The sequence below is a fragment of the Ostrea edulis genome, chromosome 3 (assembly GCF_947568905.1).
Source record: "Ostrea edulis chromosome 3, xbOstEdul1.1, whole genome shotgun sequence".
In the NCBI taxonomy this organism is placed as follows: domain Eukaryota; kingdom Metazoa; phylum Mollusca; class Bivalvia; order Ostreida; family Ostreidae; genus Ostrea; species Ostrea edulis.
In genome coordinates this window covers 24,407,277-24,433,396 of record NC_079166.1, presented here as the reverse complement: position 1 = coordinate 24,433,396, position 26,120 = coordinate 24,407,277, and the positions used below count along the sequence as shown (strand labels likewise).

At 34.1% G+C, this 26,120-nt stretch overlaps 2 protein-coding genes across 4 annotated transcripts; one reads left to right on the top strand and one right to left on the bottom strand.

Moving 5' to 3' along the window:
- Window positions 1-717: 717 nt before the first annotated feature.
- LOC125669312 (3-oxoacyl-[acyl-carrier-protein] reductase FabG-like) lies at window positions 718-25,916 on the bottom strand. Of its 3 annotated transcripts, none has more exons than XM_056157630.1 (9): window positions 25,822-25,916; window positions 23,718-23,851; window positions 23,531-23,623; window positions 23,235-23,320; window positions 5,981-6,074; window positions 5,750-5,819; window positions 2,582-2,618; window positions 2,284-2,347; window positions 718-1,737 (listed from the first exon to the last, which is right to left on the bottom strand). In XM_056157630.1, the coding sequence occupies exons 1-9, from the start codon at window positions 25,865-25,867 to the stop codon at window positions 1,582-1,584; spliced, it is 780 nt and encodes a 259-aa protein (XP_056013605.1). In that variant the 5' UTR covers window positions 25,868-25,916; the 3' UTR covers window positions 718-1,581. The 3 variants fall into 3 exon arrangements, with proteins under 3 accessions (XP_056013605.1, XP_056013603.1, XP_056013604.1); XM_056157628.1 differs by lacking the exons at window positions 718-1,737; window positions 2,284-2,347; window positions 2,582-2,618; ... (2 more) ...; window positions 23,718-23,851; window positions 25,822-25,916 and adding exons at window positions 13,328-15,006; window positions 15,697-15,827; window positions 16,477-16,603; ... (2 more) ...; window positions 19,420-19,500; window positions 21,372-22,013 and having other exon boundaries at window positions 23,531-23,582; XM_056157629.1 differs by lacking the exons at window positions 718-1,737; window positions 2,284-2,347; window positions 2,582-2,618; ... (2 more) ...; window positions 23,718-23,851; window positions 25,822-25,916 and adding exons at window positions 13,328-15,006; window positions 15,697-15,827; window positions 16,477-16,603; ... (1 more) ...; window positions 18,418-19,500; window positions 21,372-22,013 and having other exon boundaries at window positions 23,531-23,582.
- Window positions 9,607-12,894, top strand: LOC130052488 (ATP-dependent DNA helicase Q1-like). The gene is made up of 3 exons (XM_056157634.1): window positions 9,607-10,097; window positions 10,642-10,795; window positions 11,889-12,894. Exons 1-3 carry the CDS (start codon window positions 9,740-9,742, stop codon window positions 12,844-12,846), a joined length of 1,470 nt encoding a protein of 489 aa, XP_056013609.1. The 5' UTR covers window positions 9,607-9,739; the 3' UTR covers window positions 12,847-12,894.
- Window positions 25,917-26,120: the final 204 nt, after the last annotated feature.

The window sequence follows — 26,120 nt, the reverse complement described above, 5'->3', positions numbered from 1 at the left end:
ATATAGGGTAAGATTTTAATCAGATTGGTTAGCACTGATAGTGTGCAAATACAGTCAGCCACTCAATGAATTGTCTCTTCAAACAAGAGTGAGACATCACATACTTGTAGATAAGAGTCAAACTTCCACCAGAGTTCGTTTGCTCACAAACCAAACTCTTCCACTTAGGCATTATGGGATAGCGATTTCTTAGGCCGCGTATACTGTGACGTCACTGTAGAATGACGAAAAAACATAACGTCAAACGTAAACAACTTTCAAAACAAGAACGTAAACATCAAGTTCATTACTTTACACAATAATTTGAACAGAGTATCCCTACTTTTTAATGATCTTTTGATCATTTTATGTTTAAAATAAAATCCATACTTTTATATTAATGCTCTCAATATCAATATTTTCAAACTTTTAACTGCGAACTACTTCTTTAGTGTTATTTGCCTGCGTGATAATCGCGGACTCACAATATACAAATCTGTATATTGTGCTGCGTCACATAGGAGAGGTCTATTCGTAGGTGACGTAATGAGGCCTCGACGGGGATTTTGGATAAGAGTGAGACGTCACACAGACAAGAGTGAGACGTCACACAAACAAGAGTGAGACGTCACACAAACAAGAGTGAGACTTCACACTAATTTTGACTACCATGAACGTCAGTTGTCCGCATTCTAAATCAGCATTGCCCGTGTATAAACATTAACACAACTATTTCCGCTTTATCAATTACTCTTTATTCTTTGTCATGTTTATTCTCAGGTAAATGTAAAAAAATAACTTTAGCGATTGAAATGCACGCGATTAACAACAAAACCAAATGAATGGTGTAATATATATATGTTGAGCTTGGAATGATCTCTAGAATTTACAAATACCAAAAGTTCTCAATTTCTTTCTAACGTAGATCAAACCAAGTTACTGCATAGATTAATGTATTCAGGAATATATACATGTACACAGTAATACTGAGCCTCGGCAAAGTATCAGTATCACAAAGTTACGATATATAACTTTCTATATACTAGTATATATATATATATATATATATATATATATATATATATATATATATATATTATATAGAGAGTTTCACTCTCAATAATAATTATATCCGGTTAAAATCTAGAAGTGGCCGTGTATAGTTTTGTTTTATGTTCTTAGCAAGATATCAAGGACGTGTCAGGGGCGAGATCAAAAGATCGATGTCGGATAAAAATCTAAATTCAAATAGCTAGGGGAGGGGGGAATAAAATCTCTCGTAAGTTTCTGTCATCCGACAACGATTACACTTTAGTGGAAAAAGAAAAAAAAAAACCAACACAAACGACTGTTAAAAAGCACATGATAATATTACATTTTAACGAACATTTAACAGTTCTGATGTACACTTTCATTGGTGAATAAACAGTAGAAGAGATATACAGAGTGTTATCTATAATCGTATGTTTTTACTTGTTAATCGATTAGTTTCAACATTCATCATATTTAGTTTTGTATGGGGAGGGGGAGGGGGGTGAAAACGACGTGAATTTTTTTTTCCAGACATTGAACTTTTGATCTCCCCCATTATATATCTTCTTATCACGGACAAAGAACGTTTCTACCGCCATCCACTGGTAATTGTACACCCGTGATGAAGGAAGCACTGTCTGATGCCAGGAAAGCAATCGCATTGGCCACTTCCTCCACCTCACCTGACCGTCCTAGCGGATGTTTTGTTTTGGAGAGCTCTAGAAACTACAATTAGACAAAATTATGTCATCACTACTTTGTCATCTTAAAACTGAAATTGTTTTCATTGTATTCCATTGTGTTTAAACGAGTGTATCCAACGTTAAGTGCAGCTGTTAATTACCAATCATATTGTACAACGCGGATAAAATTATATTTTTAGTGTAGACAATAAACTAGAGCAAATGTATTTCCCATTCTAGACTCTCAAGAGAACAGTGGATTATAGGCTCATAGTCAAAGTATTCTGTTTTTGAAGTTCTTTCCAATTTATAAAATCGTATAATGTACGTCCTAAACCTCTGACACATCATTAATGAAGTAATTGTAATTATACTTGAAAATTTAAAACTCAGAACACTAGTTGGGCACTAGTTTTAAACTAACCACTATTTAGAGCTACTAATGCTGATGATATGAACTTTTCAAGCTACGCGGTGAGGGTAAACATACATGCATAGAGTAAATAAACAGATATAGCAGGCTACCAAAAACATTTCAAAATAATTTAACTCTACCATCTTAATTGTTCTACCTTACGTCTGTGCTTACCTCCTGATAGGCCTCTTCATTCATTCCCAACGTCTTGAATATATTAGTAATTATAACACCGGGGCTACAAATACATGAACATCTAAATAAAGATCTTCTAATCAAGGTAAAGGATTTATCCGTAGAGTGCTATACCCTTGATATCAATGAGCGTATGCGTTTCAAAAAATCATTACACTAATGGTATGATGAACTAAATTGTCTTTTATCAATCATAATTATTCATTACAAGTAATGAAAAACGCTAAAAGATGTTAGCTGATCGGACGTATTTGTAGTTTGCTAAAAATACACTTACTTTACACTGTTTACCCGGACCTGTTTAGGGGCCAACTCTGAAATAGCATGATACATTTTACAATGCTTCATGACATCATACATTTCTGTTGCAAAACTAATAGTAAATACGATGTACTGTGAAAAAGTGGGTATAAAGAACAGTGGTCAATCTCATTATTTCATAACGAATAGCAACATTAAAAATAGGACAAACACGGACCCGTGGGCATCCCAGAGTTGTGATCAGGTGCATGGGATGACTAATCATCCCCTGTGGACCGTTTACACCCGCCATGAGCCCTTTATCTTGATCAAGTAAACGGGGTAGTCCGTAGTCAAATCAGTGTGAAAATAGAGGCCTGGTCATGCGTATGAAATGAATAAAAGCATTATAACGACCATGGAATTCGTGAGAAACTGACTTCAAAACCCCTGTACATTAAACTTATTTGTTGATAGCCTGCCTCGATGACAAACCCCTGTACATTAAACTTATTTGTTGATAGCCTGCCTCGATGACAAACCCCTGTACATTAAACTTATCTGTTGATAGCCTGCCTCGATGATTAATCACAAGTAGGACATACTCTGGTGTATTGAATCAGTTGAAAAACATAGACACATCATGCAAGTGATAAGTTAGCATTGCTACATAGATATGGGCGTTGTCAGTTTGCCATTGACATTTATGTTCAATAAAATATTTAAGTATGAAGAAGATACAAAAATAAACTCTGTGGTTTCTTTTATTTCGAGTTCACTGGGATATACCCCGGTATCAAAACAAGATATGAATGACAAAATATGATTATTATCTACCATTATAAAGTCTCCAAAACGAAGTACTAGCTGTATAAAAGTCGTTTTTTCTGAGTATTACTATTTTCCTCCCATGACAAAATCCATGCAAATTTCAACTTCATTTAAAGAATCTAAATCAGGAAGACTTTGATTTTGAAATTTGGTGTACTATGACTTTGATCCTAGTTTGTAGGTCCCAACATCCTCTTATCATTTTTTATGATGCAATGTCTCTGTCCGTCCTGGTTCTAGAGCTATACAAGTTTTTATGGTCATAGGTTAAGGTCACTGGAGTCACTTGACTTTGATACTAATTTGTAGGCCCTGTCACTCTCAATTCATTTCCGAAAACCCCAATACTCTATCTATCATATATGTCAAGTTGTATCTGTTAAATTTTGGAATTAGTTTTCCCCTCCAGAGAGATCCCCCAATCTGTACCTAAACACCCTCAATCTGAACACAAAAACATTTCTGCAGATCTAGATACACAGTCCTACCATATCTTTGAATATCTATTACTTTCATCAACTGGTTACGGAGAACGGTGTCGGACAGTTTTAGGCGCGAGAAAGAAGCGAAAGAAAGAGAAGAAGAACCGAGCAAAAACAATAAGTCTCCAAACTTCGTTTAAGAGACTTAAAAATGAGTATTGTTAATAGATAAAACGTCTTCAATATTTCTAAATGTCGAGTTAAAGGCCTCAGCAAGAGATTTATTCTTCTCATGTATAATCTTTTGAGCAAATATTGCCTCATAAGGATACAAAAACGTATCAGGTAATAATGGAGCACAATTCTTGCCCAGCAGAATTTCGATAGAGTGGTGTTTAACAAAGTAATTTTTCGATGATTGATAACATTTGATGTTACAGGGGTTTCAGCAGTCTCGTTTAAAGTCACCATTTCGCAACATCTATGGTCGTTATAACGATCTAGTGTGCCATTTCAACCTATCATCGAGTCAAATGCTGTTTGACGTGTTTCCTAACGATTGTTAGTTCGTTCTTGACACACTGATTTTGACTACGGATTACTCCGTTTACCCGATTAAGACATAGGGATCACGACGGGTGTGACCGGTCGACAGGAATGCTTACTCTTCCTAGGCACCTGATCCCACCTCTAGTATGTCCAGGGGTCAGCGTTCGCTGAATTCTTTTTTTGGGTATTCCTTGTGAGAGTTATGAGATTGATCACTGTTCGTTATCTTCGCCTTTAACGATAAGAATATTTCTGTGTTTCATTTTTATTGAGAAAGCAGCTGCCTATGATGTCAAACAGCCCAGTTTTTACTTTATTGTAAAGAATGGTGGTGTACAGTGCTGAAAAGTGAAAAGGTGATGATATTGAACAGCGATTAAGCTCAAACTTCAATGAAAGATACGAAATTTAAAGATCAGAGGTGGGATCGGGTGCATAGAGGAGTAAGCACCTCCTGTTGACCGGTCACACCCACCTTGAACCATATATCTGGAAAAGGTAAATGGGGCAATTCGCAGTCAAATTTAGTAGACAAAGAACTGCTAAAACGAGATTGCTGAAACCCATATAACATCAACATATTTATCCGTAGACCATAGTCTGCCTCGTCTTAAAAACTGATCATAAGCACCACAGAGCTCACGGCGAGTGTGACCGGTCGACAGGGGATGCTTACTCCTCCTAGACACATGACCACATATCTGGTATATCCAGTGGTCCGTGTTTGCCCAACTGTCTATTGTGTATTGATTATAGATATATGTAGGAATTTTGAGATTGATCACTGTTTGTTATCTTCACCTTTCACGCAAGTGATAATGGTATAATACAACATGTACATCGATATGGGAAGGGAGAGGGGGAAGCTGAAGTTGTCACGTTTGTCATAAAGATGAAACAAATGTGGAAGACTACGTGATGTCTTTGATTTTGAGTTTACTGGGATATATCAAATCGACATATGAATGAAATTGTGTATTGTTTATAGATAAATAATCGTCGATATAGCTGCATTGTAAATGTCGAGTTAAAGGCCACAAAAAGCCCTATGTTCTGATTCTGCTTATGTGGAAAAAAGATTTGTAACTTCAATTTATATAAACTACTTTTAAAATCCATATTTGATATACGTCACTTCCCTAGGGTTAGGGTTAGCTGTTCCTTCAAAGGAGTTAACATATCTGTGAAGAGCAAAGATAGGGGCTTAATAGACCATTTACTTGATAAAAAGATATGAAATCACAAAGTAACTACTTTCTGCACATATGGTAGGAAAAAATGTATTTACTGTTCATCTATATTCAATTTAATGCAAATGATACATTTAGTGTCACTGCTCTGTATATATATTCTGACAGAAACTGATCACAATGGAGAATTCTGACAAAAAACGGAACACCTACCTATTGCAGTACACCTAGTAAAGTGATCTAGGGCACTCTTGGACACACAGTATGGTAAAAATCCAGGAAACTAAAAAAAAAATATATAGTGTCACTCTTACATGAATATCATTAACTTTTGATAAGGTTTAAATCAGGTTTTCGAAATAAGAAAAGTAACTCTATGAATCTTCAGAATTTCCCATCAGGGATGCATTCATTAATTGCAAGTGAGAAGTTTAGAATACTCACTGATCTGATACCTGCCATACTTGATACATTAACAATGTTTCCCTTTGCATTGACGAGATGTGGAACTGCAAGCATAGTCAGATGATAAATAGCTCTGAAAACAGATCATTTTCGTTAAGACATGATCTATGCGAGGATGTCTGATGTATTTTAGGCAGCTTATCCTTTGTTTGATTAGTTGATGAAAGGTTAAGATAACGAACAACAACCAACCCCACAACTCCTTTAAGGAATACAAAATAGAGAGTTGGGCAAACACGAACCCTTGGATATACCTGGGGAGGAATAGGGTAATTAAGAGGAGTAAGCATCGACCGGTCACACCCACCATGAAACCTATGTCTTGATCAGGTAAACGGAGTAATATGTAGTTTAAATCAGTGTGCCAAGAACGACCTAACAATCGGTATGAAACACGTCAATTACCCACAGATAAAAAGTATTTACAAACTAGATCATTATAACTACAGACCCTGAAGCGTACTACTACACCACTTGCACGGAACGGTACGAAACGATTCTTGCACGGAACGGTGAACGGTTTGCACGAAACGCTAAACGATCTGCACGGAACAATGAACGGTTTGCACGAAACGCTGAACAGTCTGCACGGGACGGTGAACGCTTTGCACGAAACGCTGACCACTTTGTAGGCGTGGCTTGCACGCTTTGTGAACGGTCTGCACGATACAGTAGGCGTGGCCTGCACGCTTTGATTTTTTCGATATTATTTGGTTCAAATAGTTTCAATATTATTACAATATTCTAGATATTAAAAAAAGGTTGAGAAAGAAATGATAATGATTCATTTTCAAATGATTGCTCATGTACGACGCGGTAAATTTCGTTTTTGCTTATTATATCAATGCACACGTTGGAATGAAAAAAAGGAATTTTTTTTATTTCGGAAATAAAAGAAAAATATGCAAAAATCATATCGTCACGGAATATTGATTAATCAAATTTTATTGATTCATTGCTCTATTAAATTCATAGAAACTGAATATGAAATGGTTGCCTCTGTTTCGCTATTTTTGTACATTCATTTTGAGTGTCGTTAAATTACCTTTGCAATTTGTATATTCCAGTCCTCTTCCCAAAAACAGATGTTGAATAAACCTATACATTTTATACACATGTGTACGTGTATGAAAACAGATGAAGCGATTTAAAGAAATTTCTCGTCAGGAAAGATTGAAATATTTTTGGGCGGGGGGGAGGGTTGTGAACGGTCTACACGAAACGCTAAGCATGACCTGCACGCTTTGATTTTTTCCGGCATTATTTGTTTCATCCTGGGGTTAGTTTAAACAAGGAATAGTATAATGACTTACGAAGACGTTGGAATAAAACGAAATGAATATTTTTTAACTTCGGAAATAAAGGGAAAAGATGCATAAATTGTATCGTCATGGGATATTTATTATTCAACTTTATTTATTCATTGCTCTGTTAAATTCATTGAAAAAGTCGCGTCTGTATCGCTATTTTTGTACATTCAATCTGAGTGCCGTTAAAACACGTATGCAATTTGTATATTCCAGGCCTCTTCTCAAAAACATATCTTGAATAAACCTATACATTTTTACATATGTGTGTGACAACAGATAAAATGATTAAAGAATTCTCGTAAGACTGGAACATATTCTCGGGCGGGAGGGGGTGCATCTAGACATAGAATTAGCCAGTTGTTAAGAACCTGTCACCTTGGATAAGAAGGGAAGATACAAAACAAAAAGAAACAATCAAAATATGATTGAAATAGATTGAGAAATAAATCATATAAATGAATATATAAAATAAATAATTACAAACTACAGCAATGGTCAACAGATATACGAGCGGATCTAACATCCAATTTTAATTCGATTGTTGCATTTGCCTCAATTTAAACTGCATTCATTTTTGAGAGACAAAACACCTCTTTTGTCATACTTCAATTGCTCCCGCCGATTTTCACACCTTCTGTAAGAATGTTAATTTCAAATACCCCGATTAACTGACTTCTAGTATTGTGGTAAAAAAAGGACCTTGGATTTTGCGTAGAATATACAAGTTATACACAGGTCGGTCTTTGCATTATGCAGACAGTTCCGATAAACGATTTTCATGAAAATACTTTTTATTTAATAAGAGAAACTTGATCATACAAATGTAACAAGACAAATAAATTATTCCTAAATGCAAATAAAAAAAAATAAATAAAAAAAAAATGAGGGCAGATATTTACATATCTCTGCACTTGTTAGAAACTATCAAGTGTGATAAAATAGTATCGAATTTTGCTCTACCTGGTAGTTTTATAATAAACTATTTTCTTTCGATTATTTGCAGATTTTCACTGTTGAAAGCCCGTCTTGGAGACATTTTGAAATGATTGGTCAAATTCCCAACAATGTTTAACTGTCCTATATCCCATGCCGAAATGACTTGCACGGTCTGTACGTTTCTAAGGGCGTGATTTGAACCATCTGCACGTTTCTATGGGCGTGGTTTGATCATACACGGAACAATTCTTGCACGAAACGATTTGCACGGAACGATGAACGGTCTGCACGAAACGGTAAACGGTCTGCACGGAACGTTGAACGGTTTGCACGGAACGGTGAACGGTCTGCACGAAACGCTGAACTGTCTGCACGAAACGGTGAATGGTCTGCACGGAACGAAACGAAACGCTTTGGAGGTGTAGTAGCACGCTTCAGGGACTGTAGTCTGTACCATACAATTTGGGAAATGGTGACTTTAAACGAGACTGTTGAAATCGCAGTAGCATCAACTTGTTTTGTCGATAGCCTGTATATATTTAAAACATGATCCCATCTTATGAAGCAGTTGGAGTATAAGTACGATTACCAAAAGTGGAATTAATGTCAAGTTCGTTTAAAATGCAGTTGTAATAATGAGCCTTACAAACTAAGACAATGTTATTACAAGCTTTGTCAGCTGGAATCAACACATATTCCCCATGTAACCTATCTAATTCTTTTATCACTTCTGGTTTACTAAACACAGAATGATAAATGGTATGTACTTTTGTTTTGATATGTCTAATGGGGGATTTAAAAATTCCTCACATACTTTTAATCCATTCTGACAATGTATGAAGTTTTTCTTCTTCATATTTAGCCCATCGTTTGGCATAATCTTCGACAGAATTCATAATAGAGATGAAATTATGTCGCCAATTGAAAGACCGATGTTCTCTGTATTTAGGACCTTTTAGAATAAGTGATTTGAAGTACTGATTTTCAACTATGTCAACATCACCAGTAATGACATGTCCAGCTGGACTATAGTTGAAAGAAGATTAAGAACAAGAACACGTAGATTAAGTATAAGATAAACTATATCTAGGCACTGCAAAATGTGTTTATAAATAGACAGTTTGGATGTAAAAGCAGAAATATATTGGTAGGAAATAATAGGTAGAGACTTGAACTTGAAATAAGTTGGAATACACGACTGAACCCTTTTATGACAAAGAATGTTGCTTTTGTTGACGGCATCTATTCCTTTGTAAATTTGAGCATAAAAAAAATTGCGGCGTGATTGTGAAGGAATATCATTCATGATCCGTCGTTATTTAAAGAGCCTGTGATTGGAAACATCCATAATCATAGAGTTCAGTCTATATTCAGGTGTAGACCAGTCTGATTAAAATCAGAGCCCATACTCATTATCATATCGTTGGGGTCTGACAGGGATTGTATAAAGGTCATCTTCTGGTGACCTCACATATTCGCATATTCATTAAACATGACAACCAATGAGATTCAACATAGCAAAAACCTTTTCGGCTGTTCATGTAAAATGGCGACGATTGATACGGCAATAGCATCTGCGCTTCAACAATTCAATTTAACGTGTTTAAAGGAAGAACAAAAACAGATTCTTCAAGCCATTCTGTCAGGAGAGGATTGTGTTGCTGTACTACCAACAGAATATGGAAAATCCCTACCATATCAACTTTATATTCCGGTTTTAAAATGTATAGTATGCGACAACACTGCATCGAAGAAGCCAGTTGTTTTGGTTTGCTGTCCACTTGTGGCACTCATGGAAGACCAAGAACGGCGTTTACGAGAGATACCATCTGTAAATGCCGAGTTAATAGGTTTGAAACTATTTCCTCTATAATAAGTTTTTTTAAACATATTATTCAAATTATGAAAAACTTGAATAAAAAGATTCAAAGTACCTTGTAGTATATATTGATATTGGAATCATGTGATTATACGTTGACGGTGCTACAGTTTGAGCGAACGCAGCTACACGTACACATATTCAATATTGTGTAATGTTCATGCTTTGATCAGGTTCAATTACAGTATATATTTGCCAAATATTATGACCCAATGAGGAATCTAATTATTGCATAAACAACATCTAACACCATTATTATCAGAAAATTTCATTCCATCATTTGCAAACTTTTAAGTTTGAATAATAAGTAATATTGAACATGTTGAAATGTAAGTAATTGAAAATATTTGACTTTTTAAAAAGCAAAATCAATTACAAATACATCCAATCAGTTTATGAAAAATGTATTACATTTTTAAATTACCCCATCCCTGTAGTGTACACAAATATTTTATTGATCAGAATTAATTTTTTTTGTACAGTCATGTATTTTACTAGTTATTACCATATATTAGGTGGAGAAGCAGATGAAGTGATAAGAAATGGTGAGGCAGATATAATTTTTGGCTCTCCAGAAATGATTATTGGAAGTAAACACTGGCGGGAAGAGTTAGAGAAATTCAACGTAAAGCTTATTGTGGTTGATGAGTTCCATACAGTTGCCACTTGGTATGTAATAAAAGTGTTAGCATATCAATGTTTGTCATACCATTTTTAACACGTTTGACAGGCTACACTGTATTTTGCTGTCCTCAAGTTTGAATTGACCTGTAGCACCAGATTTAAACATTCTGGACCAAGATTATGAAACAAAATATGAAAAGATCATACATGTAGTATAACTGAAGCAAATAAATGCTACGGAAGCTACAAATACTTGAACCAAAACCTTGATATACGAAAAAATCATGATATCAAATTTGAGAGATTAAAAGGACATATTTCACATAATTTTCAAGGTGGGGGTTAAAGATAAAAAAAATTTAATTATTAGCTAAAATACTGAATTTTCATTTTGAAATTTTTTTCGATAAATTAATTTAAACTTTTTTAACAATCTGTGTTGTTTGGGAAAATATATTAACCAAGATAATAAATTACAACATTGGAACTAGTTCCAAGTCTCATAAATTTTGAACTGAAATACGCGTACCTAGGAGTATAAGAATAGAAGATATAATGGATGAAACAGAAACTGTAAAATCATGCTGATTTAGAACTTTTTGATTAATCAATTCTTCTGCCACAAAATATAGTCCCTGTCAAACCTTTTCAAAAATTTGAAATTATTGGATAGGGTTCAGTGATTTGCACCAATGGGATCACTATTGAACAAGTAAATACTTAGTTGTAACATCCTACACAGTTGTTCTCAAAAGCTCAGGAGCTTACTACTTTAATAAGACTTTGTACATGTAAATCATACATGTATATTATGAGTTTACGAAGAAGAGCCGTTTGATTTTTTTTTTAAAAATGTAACATGCTTATGTTATTATATCATTGAAAAGTTAAAATAAAGGTAGCTAAAAGCTCGGGTGAGCTTTTCTGATCACTTGTTGTCCATTGTCTGTCAGTCTGTAAACTTTCTACATTTTCGACTTCTCCACAAGGTGACTCAGATGAGCAATGTGGCCCTCGGGCCCCTTGTTGAAATTCCATATCTCATGAATGTGCAATGGTTTAACTTATCAATTCCTTATTTGAAGATTTCATACACTTGTAGCAGTGCTAAGGACATTTCTTTATTGTTATTTATTAGGGGTGCAGTCGGACAAGAGGAGGAAAAGGCTTTTAGAAAATGGTTCAGATGTATAGGAGAACTGAGATCTTTATTTCCATCAGCAGTTATGCTAGCTTTGAGTGCAACATGTACCAAAAAAATGTTAAAGAAAGTTACAGATGCTTTATTGATGACAGGATGTAAACATTTCATCACAAGGAATCCAAATAAAGAAAATATTAAGTATATTGTAAGGAAAATAGAAACTGATATTCAGTCATCAATGTTTTGGTTGATTGAATCCATAGAAAAATACAAGGACAGATTTCCACGAACTCTAATTTATTGCAATTCCATAAAGGATGTATCGCAAATCTACAATTATGTGGTGGAGGAGGTTCCTATATGTAAACCTTTTGTAGATATGTTTCATTCAGAAACCACAAGTGAAAAAAAGTCACAGATCTTATCTCAGCTGACAAAACCTAGCAACTTAAAATTAGTGATATGCACAAGTGCACTGGGAATGGGCATAGATATTGTTGACTGTTACAGTGTTGTCATGTATGGTCCACCTTCAAATGCAGTAGAATTTTTACAGGAAGGTGGACGTGTAGGAAGAAAAGGAGAAAAATCAGTCTGTGTGTTGTTGTACCATTCCCACCAAATGCAACACACAGATGATGATACTAGGTCTTTACTGAGAGAAACCACATGTAGACGACTGTCTATAATGAGCTGTTTTGTAAAGGCTAAAGAATTAGAAGAGATTAAAAGTAAGCACTTTAAAAAACATAATTGTTGTGATCTGTGTGAAACAATGTGTGACTGCAAACAATGTACTAGGCTACCATTAGAAAAAATACTTGATGTAACTGATTTAGGACAAATTTCAACAGATGTGGTAGACAGTGATTCTGATACTGTATCTTATGACTATCAGTCAGGCTCAGTTACAGATGATGAACTTTTGGAACTCACTTTAGATACATTGTAATTGTATTTTACGTATCTGTTATTAAACTATGCAACATGTATCTCAAAATGTATCTCAAAACTTTGTTGTTCAAGAAGTCCAGAGACATATACCTCTATCAAACGTCATGACTCAAAATTAACATATGCCTGTCAGTCTGTGACTGGTTAAAAGTCTGGTGGACTGACATACATTTGTTTTAGTCAGTCCGATGGAAAATATACTTTATATGAAATTTCTTCGATCTGTAGATATCAGACAAATCTGATTCGTAAATATAAATCCCACAAGTGTTACAATATTGACTGAGGCATATTGAATTAAATTTCATTGTAATAACATTAACAAAATTATTTATGGAAACCTCTGTTGGACTGGTAAATTTTCCTGCGGACTGGTTGAAATTATACCCCATCAGTCCGGCTGGACTGGTGACATAAAAAGTTATCTTCAAGCCCTGATCGTTTTTGTTGCCTGCTACATCGCATGACAAAAGCAGAGATAATATATGTGTACGATCAGGCAAAAGTAAAATAGATGCGTGTTTCCGGTTTCCTGACCCTACCTACCTATTTGCTGCTGACCCTAAACTTTTCATTGATGATATACATGTATGTAAAGCAAAACTTCTGAATTTGGATTTTTTTCTTTTTGTGTACAAGTTTCTGTGATTTTCATTTTACTACTATTGAGCTTCAAAATGTGTGAAAAGTATTTGTAATGTATATAGATCTGTACTGAAAGTGTATGAAAAAAGTTAAGATTTCAAATAAAATGTTTTAATGAAATAGAATGTTTACCTACCTACCCTACCTAATGTTTGAGGGCTTTAAATAGGAAACGCACATATATTTTATTTTGGCCTCACCACTTTTAATCTGACAGCACCTTGCCAACAATATATCATAAGATGGGGAAAACAATACATAGATATGCACATGCGAATCAAAATTCCTACACATAATAAGGGCAAAAGTATGTAACAATCACTCAAATGTACAATCATGAGAAAATTCAAACTCGTTCATTTCTCAATCGCCTGAATGGAAGCACTGGCTTGTGCCTGTGAATCATGGTTGTAAAGTTAGAATAACAACTGTCAAAAGGGTTTCTTTCAGACACTATTTCCCTACATCCTAGAGTTCTCCCAATAGTTTTATCAAATGCATTCATTCTAATTAGTTCAGATGCAACCTTTTTCACATCCCCAACATATGAGGGCTTCTTGTGAAAGCCCTTTCTTTTATGAACATCACAAATAGCATCAACATGTTTTGTTGCATCAATTAGATGTGGAAACTCTCTTGAATGTGAAACAATGCTTTCCTTTGTTTGATACCCTGAGCAAGTGTTTTTCGTTTCACGATTAACAAGCTCTACATACTCGTCTATAGCCATGTTATTCATTTTTCCACCACTGATATTAATAAATCTGTTCCATATAAGGCGCTCAGATTGGTTGTTTGGAAGGGTTCCAGATACCAATGCAGTCAAATGGACACTTCCTATCAGGTACTTCAGTTTATTTGTTTTATTGTAAATTGGTGCTTCATACTTGGCAGACCGTACTGATCTCATACCATCTCCCATATCAACAGCAGAATCCAGATTCCGATGTAACGCAACTAGTTTAAATACTAGCATAACATAGTTAAACACCTCATCACTATCTGTAGATGTCTTTTCACCAGATTGTTTCTTCACATTATGTGAATGAACTTTAAGCTCATGAGTTTGTAAGCTTTTAGAGTAGATATATGTTTTATCACAGAAATGACATTTGAATCGCCCATTGGAGTAATTGGAAGTCCAATAATTTTCTTCATGATCAGGATCATTCATTATGTCTCGCAGCTCTTGACATAAATCATCAGCACTTTCAAAGAACCATTTCTTCACAATATTTTCACTTAAAGTGTTTAACCATTCTACCTTCTCAGTCTCGTTCAACTTGTCCCAGTCAGGAGGAAAGGGGATTTCATCTTCTAAGGAGTCCAAATTCAATTCCCTCAAAAACACACAACAAATTCCATCAAAAATGGTATAATACAGCATTTTGTATGCCCAATAGGAGTTCTTGACATCCCCTTTGATGTTGCGACAGTTGAGCAAATTCCTAAAAAAGTATGCAGTGCCTCTATCTTTTCCTGAACTGGTGCTAAATGTCAATTTACAGATAGCCTGTAATATAAAAAAAAAAAAGCCAACTTACTTCCGGTAATTGTTCAAAACATCACCCTTAAACCAAACCCTTACACCCTAGGATCATGAAATTTACAATTTTGGTAAAGGACTACCTACTCCTTCAGCTTAGTATCAACAGCATAAAACAGATATCATTTAAATATGATTTGCACATACGGTACACTATATTTATCAAGTTTGACCCCACCCTGGAGTCAAAACCTCTAACCCAGGAATCCTGAAAGTTACAATTTCGGTAGAAGCCTTCCAGCTCTATCACTATGCATTATAATAGTATTTATCTAGAAGAAGTTAAAAATTTCAATTGTTAACGCACAACGGAAGATGCAACACGACAGCCAATTGCAATAAAACTCAGATAAATACGTTAAATGATTCCAAGTTAGAGCTACAGTTTTCCACCATTAAAAGAGAAAATTTACTCGTGTGTAAAAAATAGGAAATGCCCAAAATCAACCCCAACCTTCCTTTAATGATTAAACACACTATATTCAAATTTGAAGAAGTTATATAAAGGGTTTTTAAAATTATTGCACAGAAACAAAAGGAGCCCGCCTGACAACGAGAACCATTAAATAACCTTTTTTTATTTTCTGAAAACTTTGTTGAAAATGGGATTCAGTCACTCAGTTTTAGTCGATAATATATATCCTGTCAAAAACCAACCTCCAAAAAATTCATAAGTCGATGGAAATCTTCTATCTTAGAAATGAATCCTTCCAATCGTTTTAATGAAGTGTTTTCATTTTCCATTGCTTGCTGGGCACACTGTATTCGCTCATCTGTCAAACGATCACCTGGTAAGAAAGTAATTAATAAACTAGCATTAAGCTTCTTATATGGTGTACTGCTGTCATGGCTAAAGAATAATGTAACAAGAGGCCCATGGGCCACATTGCTCAACTGGTTAAATCTGAACTATGTTAGAAAGTTGCTATGCAATACTAATTTTGACACCCACTCACCCACCCCTTGAAGCTCCCACCTTTTCATAATTTAAGAGGAAGTAAGACTGTTAATTGTGTTTCTTCTGGAGGATATTCTGGTTTTGTTTTATGATATAATAAGCAAAAAACTAAGTCTACAAGTACTTTTAAAAAAATATAAACATGTATTGGAAGGGCATAGCCCTAATGAGGAATGTAATAAATACGTGGGATAAAAACCCATATAAATATTAGAAATAAAAATATAAGACCGTACATATAATATAATTGTCAAGTTTCATCTTTTACAGGGGGGGGGGGGGCGGCGCTGAATATTGGATCATGTAATAGATGTGTACAAAGTTGACGTATAATCTTTTGAGAGATGAGACCATTGACCCATCTTTTATAATACACCAAATTTGGTTAAAACCCATCACAAGATGTTGAATCCATCTGTCTGGAGATTACATACACCTTTTGAGAATAAATTACATTACTAGTACTAGTAGTTGCTCACCTCCAAAGAATACTTCTTCCTTAATGTCTCCATCTGTAACTGGGACATACTTGTCTTGTAGTTCTTTTAAGAGTTGGATTACATCCTGGGTTTTCTGCTCATTGCAATCAAACAATCCAAGGCAATACTAAAATAGACAAAAAGATTACTCAAATATAAGCCAGAAGACGAAAGATTTATATGTCTTACAAGTAATAAGTAAACAAAATATGAGCTAAACAGCATGTTGTGCCAGAAATATATGAACAATAAGAACCAGAAGTAGTTTTCAGTACATGGACAAACTGCAAAAAAGTTGTAAGAACAGAATCAAATATTTAAACTAATTAAAAGACTATTCATAATTGTATGTTTGGGTAAATCTTTTTTAGAAAAATTTAGTAAAAGTATATTTTTCAGACACTATCTTCTAAGATGATGTAAATGAGAAACAAGGAATAATATGTGAGATGTTGCTTCATACCATTTTAATAAAGTTCATATCCTTGTAGACATTTAAAATAACATATCAATTCATCAAACATACCAGAAAAAGAAATATTCTTACCTGTTTGGTCTTGATTCCTGCAGAATGACTATACTGGTGTTCCAGATGTTGTGGGTAAATGTTCTTGAAGTGGTTTGTTAACTGATCAATGTTATTCACCAATGCACTAGCAACAAGGAAAGTCAGCTCATTTCTTAGTACATTCTGCTCTTGCAATGAAGGGATGAATATGTTGGCGTCCAAATCAGTTACAGAATTAATGTTCGTCACTTCATCTGGTAAGGGAGGTGAAATTCTATCTACAACTCCCACAACAGTAAATAAATGCAAGGAGATCGTTTTCTGCTGTGAGGTTCTGTAACTTGGGAGAATGTTCTTATCCCAGTTACCTCCTGCTAGTTGATATTTTTCCTTTCCCATGTTCAACCAATCCTGTTTCATTTGAATCAGCACTTCATCAAGATTTACTTGCCAGGTTCCAAGCTTTTTGTGAAGGGTATCAGACAACACAGTTACGCCCATTTTAGCTAATCTGTCAATGTCCTGAAAAATAAATGTATTTAAAGTTTATGTAAAATGAATATGCACAAGACTACTTTTCCAAAACAGAACACCAAACAGTCTTCAACAAAGAACGTTAACCCTGTCCTTTATCACAATTAAATGCATGGGATGTTTTATTATACAGTAGAAAATATGGGGTAGACCTGTTGCCTGAGACTATGAAAATGTCAGTTGGTCCATGAAAAAATTTGAAATTCAAATTAGAGTCTAAAGGAAAAAAATTGAGTCTGTAATTCTGGTCGGGCTATGATTTTCGAAAACTATAATTTAACATACAGCATGTAACTGCCATTTTGTTGATAATGCATGTCACTGAAAAAGTGGAATTATGGTGATGAATTATTTAGAAGAATAGAAAGAACAATTACAATAACAGTTAGATGAAGACTACTGTAAAGACAAGTATCACTATTACAGAAATCATTTAATATACAGAAATCACTATTGAGAAATCAATATACAGAAATCACTATTGAGAAATCAATATACAGAAATCACTATTGAGAAATCAATATACAGAAATCACTATTGAGAAATCAATATACAGAAATCACTATTGAGAAATCAGTATACAGAGAATCACTATTGAGAGATCATTATACATTATGCAGATACCACTATACAGAGAATCACTATAGAGAAATCAGTATACAGAGAATCGCTATAGAGAAATCAGTATACAGAGAATCACTATAGAGAAATCAATATACAGAAAATCACTATAGAGAAATCAGTATAGAGAATCACTATAGAGAAATCAGTATACAGAGAATCACTATTATAGAGAAATCAGTATATAGGTCTATGGTTAAATGGTTGACTCGGCCATATTATGCAAGTACATTCTCATTAAATCTTTTACTTTACTTCACATTACACTTTAAACTTACTCGTTGAGTGCAGCCTCCATGAAGTAAGATTAATCCTGTTAAATATTGAAGTGCTGTCATTTCTCTGGACCTTGCATGTAGTGCACAAGCAATGGCGTTCAGCATCTGTATGCGACATCTGTCAGACATAGATGATGGTTTGTCTGAAACAATGCTTTTTACTATTTGAAGTAAATTTGGGGCAAGAGTTTGTAATTCTCCTTCCAATTCATCCCATGAAAAATTCAATATACCATGATATGTTCGATCCTGGAGTACGCTTCCACTGTTGCGCTTGCATATCTTTTCACATTCATCGCCAATTATTTCACAAGTCTGGTTTACTAGATATGATGGATTTGATTTCTTTAAAACATCAAGCATAGTTTTTTCTGCATCTTTTTCTTTAAGTAAAGCTTTACAAATGGTGTTGTGGCTTGGATTGGCAATAAACTTTTGTTTTTTTCCACTCTTGTAGTGAATGGTGATCTAAAATTGATTTTTTTTTTTTTATAAAATGTCAAAAGTCATTAAAACAAATGTTATTCTTGGAATCTTTAAGCATTTAGCAGAACTATTTATTGTCAAAATATTTACATGATTTCAAACAAAAATTATATCTAAAGAATTAATATGTATAACCTCAGTGCATGTCCTAATTTTCTGTAGATTTATTCTTTGATCACTTATCCATATAATGAATCTATATAATTTACATTGAATCAGTTTGACAGATAGGGTTTGGATACATAACATTTTTTCTTGAATGAGAAGCTGCAATGATCAACATGTCAACAAGCTGATATAAAATATATAAAATGATGAATATTCTGACAATTCTTTTAATCCAGAATTTACTAGTACTAAGAATGAGTATCTAATGAAAGAAAGACATGTAACTTGAATAATCTTTGTTTTTCTTACACAGTGATGCATAAACATGAAATGCACTCAATAAGGTCTGATTTTAATCATTACTGTTGCGAGAGTCATCTTGGTGGGAAATATGAAATTATAACTTACCTTTGTGTCTTGTTAGTCACAAATGGCTAAATCAGCAGCAGTTGATGGAAAAATAAGTAATTCCATGCAAAATAAAACTGTCTGAAAAAAAAAATAGATTGTCAATCTACATAGAAAGTAGTGAAAACAGTTTTTTCCATTTTCCTGTGGTTTTCATTTGTTCAAAAAAACTTTCTTATGTAGATTGACATTTTATTAGTAAAAACATGAACAGAATAGAACACATTATTTCCAAAAAATAAATAAATAAATAAATTTCAACTGAGTTTGAAATTTATTTTTGAATTGCACCTATTACATTTGTATTTTGATGTTGCTATAGCAGTTGACAAAAAAATCTTAGAATTTATTCTGTGTTTTGACTTGAATATCATGTTCAAAAATAACCACTTAAGGTGGCTCACTACACCTAGAAATAGTTTCTCATATGTACAAATTGATTGTAATCATAAAAGATATATTGATATATTATAAAGTGTATATGTCAAAAAGGCAGAAAATATGCAAATTTGGATAAAAACATGATTTTCAAAAATTTATTTCAACACATCAAAATTGGTACCGTATAAGTTTTACATATGAACAAAATACTCTGGCAGATTTGAACTCGAGATCGGCAGTTCACCAGCCCAATGCTTTAACCACTGAGCTACGATGACAGACTAACAAATCGATCAATACAAATACTTTCACAAAACATTTCAATCGCCATTTTGTGACGTAGTATCATAAGGAGTATATTAAGCTTTAGTGTAGTGAGTTACCTTAACCGCACTTATACATGTATGTTATTGTACATGTTGTTTTTATTCTTAAATTACTGGTACATGTACATGCCCTACTTTAACAGAACAATATACATTTGTACATGCTGCCCGTATGTCAGTTGGTCAGTCTTGATTTTTTAAGTGTTACTCTTATGAAACAACTCATCACAATGTAAGTCTGTCTGTCCCGTCAAACATATTGTTCCTCAGATTTTACATGATCAATTTGATATAGTGAGATTCAACTGGTTGTTTAATTTGGTGCTGACAGCTGTGTTTTTTCTTCTGAATAGACATACAAATAAATATATTATATATAAACAGAAAACAAAAAAATACTGTTATAAATAAATCTACATTAAAGATATTCAACTTCAGAGTTCTTGAAACAGATGACATGTACATATATGAACAGCACTATGGCAGCTGAAGTTTCTTAACATTTGAAGATTTCTGCAATACACATTTTTCTTGATTAGTCATACCATAACTAATACATCATATTTTCATGAATTCTGTAATGTTGAATTACAAAATGTATTCAATCAAACATCTCAATACATGTGTACACTTTCCATTTAATATTTCATTTAATACTTGAAATAATTTCCATTCCAATATATTTTTCAGGATATGAACTGCATGTATATATAAGTACTGTACATATATATCACTCAGTTGAAATTTTACATGAGATGGGACTCCATTGTTTATCTTATGTATGCATTGGCTCCTGAATATTAAATAGATTTCAAAACATATCATTTATTCCTATTGTTACAAAAGAAAATTCTGAAGATGAGAGTATAATACCACCCCCACCCCCCCACCCTCCCTAAGAAAGCTATTTAAATGTGTGAATTAATCTAAAATTAGTTTATATTTTTGTACACATATACATTTTGTACATATTTCATTAATAAAATTGAACATGTACATTGTACACAATACCAACATACATTGTACATGCATGTACTTCACTGCTTGATATATATGTATTACAGATGGCAGAACTGAACATTCCCAAAAATTCATATTAACCTGCAATATTTCTAACATCTATTCAAACACTATCAAATCAGCAATATGACATGGAAAGTGTACACAAAAACATTAGTACAGAATCTCAAATAATTATAAATCAAACATAAACTTGAAAGAATACTTCTCGAAATTCAAACTTACTTCAACTTCTCCTTCCAGTGAACTATCTGTCTTATCTTGAACATTCTCAACAGTTGAAAATGGCAGAGATCTTCTTACACTCAATGGCTTACATACTGGCTCATTCTTTTCCGTTTTGGGCAAAATTGTTGGTATTGGTGAAATGTTCACAACTGTAACTTTCTTAAATGATGACGGAAATGGTCTTTTCACATTTTTTTCTGGTGATTTTCGCAATCTTTTTTCAATTTTTGATTTTGTAGGGGATGGTGTTGCCAACTGGTATTTTGTCCTAACCGAAGATCTGGATCTAGATATTTCTATCTGTAACTGTTCCACTTCCTTTTCTATCTTAATTATCCTTTCAACAGTTCTATAGCAATTTTTACAAACACCATTGCTGGAGCTAACACTGTCGTGTTGAAATTCACTAAGTACGTGCTGTATAGATTTGACTTTATCGTCTGTTAATTTCAGCTTTTTGTTAAATAGATTTCTTTCAATCGTTTCCCCTGTTGAAGTTATCTCTGATTGAACAAATGCGAATCCACAAAGCACACATATATTTGCTTTATAGTATATGCGCCGAGGTGTTAGAATACCTGCAGCAATAATGTTAAGCTTGGGAACATATACTCAAACATCGATCTTCAATCACAATATCTAATAAATAAATCAAAACATATATATACCAGTAATCAAAAATCGAGCGTCAATCACACTGGCCGCGGCCATTGCCATTCTGTTAACGTCGGCTCTTATGTGCGAGGTTATGATGAACGACGAAGCGTTCCGAAAAAGACAAACAAACCGAGTTACCGTTCCTGGACTTCCAGTGTCGGGGAAGTGACGATTTGATTGGATAATGAAGATGTCACAAGAAGATGACCTTTATACGATCCCTGTCAGACCCCAACGATATGATAATGAGTATGGGGTCTGATTTTAATCAGACTGGGTGCAGACTAGCTGTGACTTCTTCAAATATTGTATGTAAAACTCTCAATGGAACAGAGTAAAATTTTGTACTAATATGATGCGGACCTAATTGTCTTTTGACGTAAGGTAAAAGTGAATCAAACGTGACATCAATTGATATGAATAAAAAGCGGAAATTAGCGTCAGAATTAAAAGAATTGATAAATAAAAAGGCAAAGGTGCACAGATTAAATCCCGCGCGAAATGCATAGATGAAGGAGAAACGAACTCCTTTTTTTCATCAAACTTAAATCTTCTCACCAAGAAAATAATATTATCAAACGTATCAAATATGAAGATAATATTACCACCAACTGTAATGCTTATTTAGGTAAAATGTGTGATTTCTACACAAAATTATACAAATCATCGAATATTGACGATAATAACATTAAATCCTACTTAGATAGTACCACTATACTAAATATAGTTAACGAAAAACAAAAATTAGAATTAGATGAGGTTCCGTCAATGAAGGAATGTGATGAAGCTGTCAAAATGTTACAACATAATAAATCGCCAGGCTTGGATGATTTACCAGGCGAGTTCTATCAAACTTTCTGGTGATAACTAAAACCATACTTTTACAATAGTTTAACACAAACTTTCAATCATCAACGCATGCCATTGCTTTAATCACGCTTATCCATAAAAAGGGAGATAAATCAAACTTAACAAATTATCGAACTAACAGTCTCACAAACACGTTATTTCTGGTGATCAAAGTAGAACAGAGATGCTATTTCCCAACCATTCAGTAAATAACGATCAGTTATAAACTATAACATTAGTATTTGTTACATATTCCTCGATCTGTTGTTGTGTGTATATGGCTAGTTCTGTAATCCGAAAGTACAGACATATATTATGTTTTGTACAAATTGTGTATTCACATTTATATATTACCTGACGTTAGTATTCATGCATTCATCATATTGCTCCAGTGATGTTGTTTCAATGCTTCCAGATTTCAATATCCCTGCATTATTGACCTATTGTTTTGAAGAAGAACTTGAAAATAAAGATATTCATGGAATGAAATAGAATGCATTTTCAAGCTTTATAAAAAGTTCATTTTGGCTTATTCTCAAAGTATGTATACATGTTATTCAATTATTATCCATGCTGATCATGAGCATGCTACAGCATAACTTTAGTGTACATGTAGTGTGTTCAACCAAATATGTTACACTCGTACATACCAGAATGTCCAATTTTCCATAATGTTTTACTGTTTCGTCAACAAGTCGCTTAATAAAATCTTCCTTTGTCAAATCACCGCTAAGAGTCAACGGCTAAAAGAACAAAGAGAGCGATGTGGCAACACTTCATTTCCCAAACTGTTTTCAAGTGTATGGCAACGACAATAAATTTACAGTAATATCTAACCCTTTTTCCATTTTCTTTTTCACACTGGGCAGCCGTTTCAGCTAAATTGTCAACATTTCTGCCTGTGATGGATACCTTCGCACCAAGCCTACAAAACAAAATGGCTGTTCCTGCCCCAATACCGGAACTGGCACCTGGAAATTACACACAACACAGTGATGGAGTGTAGCCGTTATACTCCATGTTTTAAGAAAGTATACAAAGCGGAGAAACATCGCAAAGAAAGTTCCTCAGCTAAGGTAGAATTGTATACAAACGTACAAGCAAACGTGTACTAGCCGATCTACAATAGTTTTATTGAAACGACCCTAAGAAAAGTAGCATGATGTTTTCTACATTAATAGAATATCGGATTTTATGCAAAGAATTGTTCATTGAGGTAAGTAGGTAAGCAATTCGTACTTAAAATCGGACCTATTTACAATAAACAAGTAACATGGGGGTAATAAGCTCTTTAACCGACTATAAACTCTTTAACCGACAATTGAAGAATTTGAAGAATATGATATCGTGAATGAATCTCATTTGCTTATCGTGGATCAGGCGCTTACGCTCTTCATAGGAGTTATGAGATTGATCACTGTTCGTTATCTTCAGCTTTCACATATATAGAGAAATACAAGGTTAAAGGCAAAGAAAGTCATTTAAAGAATTTTATTTCAAGGAAAGATGAGTATGTATGGATAATGTATTTTACGTCTTATTGAGAAGATCTTGGCAATAGTGAAATCCTTAGATGTGTAAGGTTTAATTCCACATGTTCATTGATGATTTGCTAAACCCCACATCCCATATTTTGACATACGCAAAGAGTGAACAAATTTCTGGGTTGCTTTACTATAGACAATGGTTTCCTCTGCAAAAACGTTTACTAAACCACAGACTCAAAAGTTCTTCTTTTACCCTCATACAATATAAAGGTAGGTATCTTCAAAATCTATGCTAGCGCTGGAGAAGAATTGAATCCCAAGGCAGTCAATTTGCGGACATTCTAAAGAATATTGAATGAGTTTTGTCCTCGCAGAGTAATCAGGAAACCCTGTGCAGACCTATATCAGAAGTGTCAAGAGTTGTCAAGCCATCCATCAAGGAGTATTGTTGTGCACTTTTAATATTTAGAGTAATGTGATCAGTGATCAATTTGGCTCAGGTATTTCCGATTGTTTGTGATTGTTAATAGGTTATGAAATAATGCTGTTTTATATGTTTTTGCAACCCGACCACTAAATTTTGTCCGTGAGGGTCATGATTCTAGAAAACAATTACCATAATACAAACAATATATTTTTAAGTACCCTTTTTCGTAGGCAACTGAATCAGGACTCTAGGTACTGCATTTCAATACGGATGCAATGATAATATATACATTGTAGGAAACTTGACTTGTCCACAAGGAAATAATGTGAATGTAAAACTTATACGGTACCAATTTTGATGCACCAGATGCGCATTTCGACAAATAATGTCTCTTCAGTGATGCTCAACCGAAATGTTTGAAATCCAAAATAACAATAAACTTGCTAGAGCTATTTTATGCAAAAACAGAGTGCCAAAAAAGTGGAGCCAAATTCGTCTAAGGATAAGAGCTATGCATGAGGGAGATAATCTTTGATTTTGAAATGAATTTCTAAATTTTATCACAACAATTAAATATGCATCCGTATTTTCAAGCTAGTAACTAAGTACTCAGCTACTGGGCTGTAGAGACCCTCGGGGACTAACAGTCCACCAGGAGAGGTCTCGCTCCAGGGGTCATAATGTAAAACTTGTACGGTACCAATTTTGATGCAGCAGATGCGCATTTCGACAAATAATGTCTCTTCAGTGATGCTCAACCGAAATGTTTGAAATCCGAAATAACAATGAAGTTTTAGAGCTATTTTAGGGAAAAACAGAGTGCCAAACAAGTGGAGTCAAATTCGTCTAAGGATAAGAGCTATGCGTGAGGGAGATAATCCTTAATTTTGAAATGAATTTCTAAATTTTATAACAGCAATTAAATATGCATCCGTATTTTCAAGCTAGTAACGATGTACTTAACTACTGGGCTGTAGAGACCAAATATCATAAAATCATATAATTGTAACATTTTGCTACGACAAACCTGTAATCAATGCAACTTTTCCATCCAATTTAGAAATAGCAGACATGGCGGCTAGTTGCTCAAAATCTAAATATATCGCTAAGGATGTATGGAGGCCAATTTGGACATTTTTTCGTAATAATATATAGTGTTGCAAATTATCTTTGTTACGCCAGACATGATGAGTAATTTGCTAGTTGATATTTGGCATACTCTCTCAGCATTTGATTAATCTGTGATTTCTCCATCAATTTTTAATAATTTCCAGCTGAGCTTGCTTTTACAGAATCCTGGTTTGTCGACATGATTGTATTCCAAAA